Source organism: Haplochromis burtoni, unplaced genomic scaffold, assembly GCF_018398535.1.
Source record: "Haplochromis burtoni strain Fernald_Lab_line unplaced genomic scaffold, NCSU_Asbu1 Contig_47, whole genome shotgun sequence".
Lineage (NCBI taxonomy): Eukaryota > Metazoa > Chordata > Actinopteri > Cichliformes > Cichlidae > Haplochromis > Haplochromis burtoni.
Window position 1 is genome coordinate 362,331 of NW_024582408.1, and position 8,121 is coordinate 370,451.

Sequence of the window (8,121 nt, forward strand, 5' to 3'; positions counted from 1 at the left end):
GAGGTACAATACAGTTCAGAAAAAAAATATATATATATAGTGGATGAAAAAAATTAGGCTTTCTTTCATAAAAAATGGCTTGAAAATGTCATGGAAGTCTTGTAAAATGCCTACTTTACCTTAAAGATGCAAATATGAGCATCTTATATGACGTAGAGGAGGGGCCCCATTGAGAAGTCATTTAGATTAAGCCCCTCCTATCTCCAGGGCCCCTGAAGACAGTCCTGTCCTACATTACAACTCATTATGTGCTGACTGCATGCAGTATGCACCTCTGAGGATACATCTTGTAATAAACTAACCATTTTCTTCTACAATGATTGTTGTTATTTTATACGCACTTAAAGTCTTTTTTTAATCAGGAATTTACTAATGAAACTAGTTCAGATATTACTTTTCCTTGCTTTAAGTTCGACTTGAAAACATTTGCATACACTTCTAGGGGTTTACTGAAAGCTTACCGCAAGCAGACAAGAAGTGAGCATGCGTGAAATGACAGCCTCGTGGAAGAACTGAGCTTTAAGAAGATATGTAACTTCAGTATTATATATAGGGTATAGGTCTAAAAAAAAACCCAGACTGCAGCGTAGCATCAAACGGTATGTACAGTACTCTTGTGTGCTCTGAAGTACTGTACATCCCACAGACTGCGACGTGCTCTCGCGAGATTTCACAGTCACATGATTAACGAGGAAGTCATAGGATCTCCAGAGTGAAAGCCAGCCAGAGATAAATCAGCTGTGTTTTTCAGCCATGTTGCCGTATAATCTCTACTTGTTTTTTGTTTTCGTAGCGATAGATGTTCCCTCTCTCAAGTGTGGAGACGTGGTACATCTTAGCGCCTCAGAGTCAGCGGACAAACTGGAAGCAGTCCCGTCTTTAAGCACCGCTGCGGTCAGTTCTCCCGTGCCCCCCGTAGACACTGTTTTCTCGTTCAGTCTGCTGTCTTCCTTCCCAGAGGACCTGGAGGTCAGCGACTACTGCAGCGACCTGCTCCACATATTCGGTCAGCGGTATGTGGCCTATGTGAACTGCTTGGTGCCCGCTGCTCGACCCGTCAAAGTATGCCAGAGCTGTTACTCTACTTATGGCAGCGTCGTGGAAATCTACAAAAACATCTCGTCAGATCAGGTATGGGCTAAAGCCATTTTCTGTGTTTTTCTTTGCTATGGAAAAATGTCTCCAGTGTTTGTGTGAAGACAGGCCTCCTCACGCGCATCTGTCGTCAGACACCAGTCTTGTGATGTGATGAGTGTTTGCTGGTGACACATTTGAGGAAACAAGCTTAATCCTCGCAACATCTTTTGCTGACCTGTTGAGATGGAATGGAAACACACATGCAGCACCTGTGCAGGCAGAAGGTAACTCGTGAGGTCCTTTTCAAATGCCCCTGTCTCCTCAGATGGGTCCTGGGAATGTGACCTGCAGGGACAGCCTTCTGCGCAGTGATCGGCTGATGCTGGTTTACCAGCTGTACAGCAATCTGGAAAGTCTGTGGGAAGACTCCAACTGTGCCCGTAAGTCTTCTTCAGAAGTATAAAACACAGGATCTCTGCATTTCTGTGAACTTCTAACGCACACAGAGGATTACATCTGGCCTAAAAGTGTGTTTGCTTTGTGGATGCTTTAGTGAAAGTAAACAGCAGATATGTAGAGCTGAGAATCATGTGATTTTCTTTTTAGTTTTTAGAGCCATGTTTGGTTGTGATTACATGATATAATCAGATATAATCAGACAGTTATTTGGGTTGCTTACAAAATATAGTTGCGAGGCTACTTATAGATCCTCTAAGTAGTCTCGTGTGACACACATTTTGTGTCTTTCTGCTGATGTCAGTTTGTGATTTTGGTGATCACTTTTAGAGTTCTGCATGAACAAATGCCTGCTTACATTACCAAACTCTTACACCCATTTATAACGTGCAGTGTTCTGACAAATACCAGTCTGAAAACTAAAGGAAACTGCACTAACATTACACTTGTGATCTGTGGACTCTTAAAGAAACTTTTCAAGAGCAGCTCAAGACTTATTTGTATAGACAAACTAGTGGATATTATTGCTGTGTTTTAATAGTTGTATTTATTTGTTGAGTGTTGTTATGAAGCACTTTGTAATCCTTATCTAGAAAGATGCTAAATAAATACAACTTACTTACTTGCACGGTAGACTTTAACATTAATTTCTTCTACTGGCTCAATGCAAAGGCATGTTAGCTCATCCAAGGATCTGACCAATGAACATTCTCAGTGGAACTGGTAGTTATTTCCTCTATTAAAACTTCATGGAAAAAGTATCATAAATTCTGCGCTATGACAACCTTAAGTATCTTCAAAGGACAATTCAACACCAAAGCACCAAAATAGATTTAACTGAAAAAATTAAATCAGAAAGTCTTGCTTTGTGTTAAATTGTGCAGGCAACAATGAGTGGAGAAAAACAAGACACTCTACCTTTAGCTGAAGTCTGCACACAAAGTCTGCACACGAGTTCCTGTATTAGGTTTGGCACGGCACCTTAGCCATCAGCTATGAAGTGCTTCCTCTTTCCTTTTCTAAAAAGACACTTAAACTTAAACAACTTCAGCAAAAACAAAGGAAAAGCAGCAAGTCTTTACAAACAAGATGCAGGTACTGGTGGATTAATATATTTATTTTTTGTTTTGTCTGAATCGTGTTTTTCTGACATTTTGCGTCAGACGTTGACTGCAAACTAACAAAAACTTGGTTCCAAGTGGAGGAAAATAGCTGATGCTACCATAATGCATCTAATGTTTCTGTTTCTATTCCCTGATTTGCAGAATGTGTCACTGGACACTTGGAGAGCCTGACCAATGACACACTGTACTTCATGTCTACTCTCAATCAAACTCTCACCTGCTTTGAGAAGTATCAACAGGTATTTAGTGACTTGAGCGACGATGTCTGTCTGTCTCCACTGAGTTCATGTTCTGATGTTAGACTGTTGCACTTTTCTTTAGGGGAACCACACAGAGCTGTGCAAAAACTGCAAGAGCGCCTACGGGACCCTGAATGTGCTGTACAGCCAAATGGAACAAAACAGTACTCTGTGTATTGACATAGAGGATGCGGTATGTATGCTGGGAGCGGAGATAAGCAGACCTTTTCAAAATGGGGAAAAGCGAAAGCTGCACCCTCTAGAGGAATCTGTAGACATCAATAGAGTGTTAGCCCAAAAACTCTCACTTCACCTTTAGCTGGTGACAAAATGAAAGTGTTACCAAGAACTTTTTTGTGTCACTTCCCAAAAGTCTTACCAAACGATATGTTACACGTCAATATTGAAGATTCATTTTTGACTTTGGACGCAGAGCCCTAAGTTAGTTTTTGTTTCAGAAGCTTTCGACTTAATTTTTGGTAGATGAATGCGGATGAATGGCATACAGAACTGGAAACCTAAGAGGGTTGAATTCATAGTAATGTTGTTCTGTTGCTGTAGTCAGCTGAATATTGTTGTTGCCCTGTTTCAGATGAATATGACCCGCAGACTGTGGAGTAAGAATTTCAATTGTTCCTTCCCCCGGGAAGAGAATGTGCCCGTCATCGCTGTGTCCAGCTTCATGCTCTTTCTGCCCATCATCTTCTACTTGAGCAGCTTCCTTCACTCTGAACAAAAGAAACGCAAGCTCATACACCGTGAGTAACCAGCTTAATTCGCCCATTGTCAAACACAGAGATTTTTTTAACGGGGTTTTAGGGAGGGCTTGGGGTCTTTGTAGAGGGGAAAGACTTCACTATCTCTGATACTGGGGGTTTGGCTCTAGATCATACACAATGTTTGAGGATTTCTTTTTTTTGTGTGGAAGGGCGGATTCTGGTAGCCTTGAAGTGTTTAAGGGAATTTCTCAAGACTCAAACATATTTAAGGCAGTGGCTGTGGGATGGATCTGTAGAAGAAGAATAACATAAAAACAAAGGGGTAAATTTAAAAGATGATGAGATGACAGAATTATCCTGTGCTCAATAATAGCAGCTTGCTTAAGTTAGATTGATAAATAAGTAAAATTGCCTTTATCTTGTTTTATTATTTTAATTAAATAATCATACATATCGCAGATTCTTGATATGAAACAATTGGTTTTTATTCCAGACTCATGCGCAATAAAAAAAAGAGAAATAGATAAAACACAATGAATAAAATAAAGATAAAGTAAAAGTAAAACCAAAAAAACTTTCCCACAGAGAAACCAGTCTCTTCACAGCAGATACTGGTAAGGTGGAAACATTAAGACCCCACTGATCTCATTTTTAGAAGTACTGATATAGATTAGGTTTCATTTAATGCAGATTTAAATGAACAGACTCTTGCAGCTACAAAAACGTAATTTTATGCAACACCGCCTTGGTCTCTTAAGTAATAATCTCAGTCTCTCATTGCCTTATAAGCAACATGAAGTTTGTATAAACTTGCTTTCTTGTAGTTTGTCCACACGTCTGCACATAGAGCGAAGTTTGCAGAGTGTTTCACTCCTAAACCTGAAGAGTAGGATGCATTTAAATACATCATTAGTTATTACCTATAAATATTTTCGTCATCTGTCATTTGAGTTGTAATAAAAATTTAAATTCAATTTAAATGCATGAAATCTCACATTTTTATCCTCCTTGGAGACTTTGTACCTCACATGTTCCACACCATGAGCTGCTTGAGACCACCACTAATAGGACTAAAGACCACACAATCATCTGCATACATAATAGGGTTCACTACTATAAATCATGCACCCAGTTTTACAGGCTTGCAACTTCTTCAAAAGCTCATCAGCATGAAGATTAAAATAAGTGGGGGAGGTGACAAAATTCCTCACTCTTGACTTTCCTAACTCCAAATGAGGTTTGTGTAGATCACAGGATCAGTAGTTGGTTCTCTAGCCGGTAACTGAAGATTGCCTGATCATCGGGTTGAATAGGAAAGTGTCGTTGCAGTCATCCTCAGATTGTTGGATCTACTCCACATTTTATAATACTGACTCATCTACATCACAATTGCCTCCTGTCATTAACGAACCTAAGCCACTAATCTTAAATCAAAGCATTTTTTGTGTTTAATACCGTTTCCTAATACTCAGAATTAAATCTCTGCAGTGTGAAATTATTTTAGTGCTTGGGTAACATTTTTGCAAATTATGTCCTTAACAGTTGACCTGTTAGACACTATATTACAATTTTTTTTATCAGTGCTGTTTATGTGCATGGCATTGTCTCTCAAACACAGCTCCTGCTCCATGACAAGTTTTGAACATGAGATCGTTGGTGAACACTTGTATAAACAAACCTAATAGGGAAAAGTGAAAAAAGCTGACCATTTCTGGGATATACTGTGAACAAGATTCATCACAGTCAGGCTTTCTTTCTTTCTTTTAGCTTGCTTGACAAAATCTAAAACCACCAGGTAGAGATAACGGGTATAACAATGCTGGTTATAAACTTTCTCTGCTTCAGGCTTTATGCGCACTCACAAAAAAGAAGCATTTCATGGATCACATGATTCTTCTTCCACCTACTTATATCAGAGGGTGGTAAAATGGTGATTAAAAATTTCTAAATGTAAAATATGAGTGAAATGTAACACCACTGCAAATAATATGAGGCTAATGCTACATAAAGTAGTGAATCTTAGGATTTATCACAACGAGCTGTAAAATAACATTTAATTCCTCCCTAATCGAATGCATGTAAAAATTGCTTTAGTTTGAGGGCATATAAACATGAAATTAATTGTATTCATTGATCAGATATTTTTGGTGTGTTTCCTGTGTTCTAGTAGCTGCAGTTTCAGTAGTGTAAACAGCAGATTAGAACCATGTGTCACAACATTTATAGATTATTATTATTATTTTTGTATCACCAAATTAATATGTGAACATTTGTGTTAAAATGCAACATACAGTTTGTGCTTTATTTGGTGGTTTTAGTGGTTTCAGTCAGGTCGGAATAAAAACCTGCACATATAAATATCACCATATTCCTCTTGCAGAGAATCTACCTTTGCACTTAAAACAGCAATAGTAACAAAAAGAATAATTTAAAACGTGATGCTTCCAGCTGATTTTAAACTGAAATTTGGAGCTAACCCGCTCCTGACCAGGATATAGGCTCAGCAAAAGTTACCATGGTGATTTAGCCAGTGTAAAAGAGCCAATTTAACTGACACAGAAAACTCTTATTTTAAGATCAACATAGCTCGCTCTCACTTCCTAGTACACCCCTGTCTACTTCTGTGACAGTGACCGATGCACAAATATTATAAGCGACTTCCATGAATAGCAGTTGCAGCACAGCTTAGAGCTGAAGTAGCCAGTGCTTCTGATTCTTTCTGCAAAGTAATGTCTGTTTTCTCTTCACAGCCAGGAGAGCCAAATCAAACACGAGTCTGATGAACATTCAGGACAAACTGAGCTGAAGAGGCTGCACCTGCCTGGAATGGAGTATTGATTTTTGGGAGTAACTTTATCATCTCACTCCCTTGTGCCTGAAATTTGACCAAATCTGAAGAACTTAAGTGCAGCCTGCTCCACTGTTTTCAACAGGCTGTGATATCAAACAGTATTAAGAGGACTTGAAAGATCTGAACAATTGCAATATTTTTTTTATTGCACTAAAAGGACTTTGGAAAGGTGATAGCTTTTACATCTTTCTAGTTAATTTTGTTGGGATACCTGGAGAAAAATCCACAGTTACACCACATTTACATTCTGCTTTATTTTGTAAACTTTAACATTAGGGATTTCCATAAAACCGAAATAAGTAAATCATGTAAGTCTTTGAACTTGTAATCACGTGGTCGCTCGTGTTGCACAGTACGCTCTTAATCCACAGGCAGCACTGGCCTCTCCTTCCTTTTTAACTCGTTAACTATCTTCAGGTTGTTCACCGTATCCTGCTGTCACGGGAGTGAGTGGTTGAATGCAATACGAGTGTGTGCGCGTGTCTGTGTGTGCGCGCGCCTGCATGCGCTCTATTTATGGATTGAGAAATGGGTTTTCTGTCTCTAATGTATGTCCAGAAGAGAGATACAAAAAAGAAGCACTTGATGTCCATTACTGGTGATGTATCTGCTGTAAGAAGAAGAGGGGTGCACATCAGCGGGAGGGGGAGTAAATAAAGACATAACACACATAATGGAAGAGCACTCCACAGGACCACACTGTGATGTTACCTGTTTTCTAGTTGGTGGTTTTTTTTTTTTTTTTTTTTTTTTTTTTTTTTTTTTTTTTTCGTGGTTGCATAAAGCTTTTAATGCGCTTTGTTGTCATTTTTCCACTGATGTTTAACTTAATTTGTTAACGGGTTTCTGACTGCTCATGAAAGCGGGTTGATGAAGTTGCTGTGAAGTAATGTACACCTTAATTTTGAATGCAAGAGCTCAAATAAAGAAATTCCCATCACAGACACAGCACAGGTGGTTGTATAGCAATTTAACTACAAATCCTTAGGTATCAATGGCTGTTTAGTTTCATTTAAAGTTTTTTAATCAGGTATTTAAATGCATTTACAGTTTTCCATCATGTGTGCATTTCATTAACATTTTTTTTCTTCCCATTGACTACTTTTATTTTTGCTGCATGTGTACTTTCATTGGCACTGTGACACAAGTTACATTACGCCTAATGAGTACAATGTCATGCTGTTGTTAGAGCAGTTTCTTTACACAGCAGTGGCCCTTGTTCTCAGGTTACGTGGCCTTGTGTTTCTTGCAACGCAGCTTTTCCCTCCGTCATTAGCAGCTAATCTAAACGTGGGATAAGGATACTTGGCCGAATAATCGCAGCAACACATCCGTTAAACTCCTTTGGCTTTTTGGTATTATGGAGTGGAGCCACTGCTGGCTATCGGTGGCTCAAGAGCATTATGGAGATTCTGAGTCATGTGGTCCGGTTGCGGCCAGCGGAGCAGCTAAAAAGCACGGGGAGGGGGGTATGGGTTTTGTCATTCGTGCCCCAGAGTTTAAGAATGACAGCTTTGACTGCCGTTAAGCCTCGTAGCTTTTCGGAGGCGTACTGAGGCTGAAAGTCAAGAAATGGGCCGGAGGCTGCCACGTGAAGGAGAAGACCAATGGAAAAGCTGAACTTGTTGTGAAGTTTAGCTGAAAGATCTTGTGCT

The 8,121-nt window shown here is 39.3% G+C and overlaps 1 protein-coding gene across 1 annotated transcript; it reads left to right on the forward strand.

Moving 5' to 3' along the window:
* The first annotated feature begins 671 nt into the window (after positions 1–671).
* On the forward strand, positions 672–7,231 carry ostm1 (osteoclastogenesis associated transmembrane protein 1). Its single transcript, XM_005921643.3, has 6 exons — positions 672–1,131; positions 1,403–1,517; positions 2,799–2,896; positions 2,979–3,089; positions 3,489–3,654; positions 6,366–7,231. The coding sequence occupies exons 1-6, from the start codon at positions 754–756 to the stop codon at positions 6,419–6,421; spliced, it is 924 nt and encodes a 307-aa protein (XP_005921705.1). The 5' UTR covers positions 672–753; the 3' UTR covers positions 6,422–7,231.
* Positions 7,232–8,121: the final 890 nt, after the last annotated feature.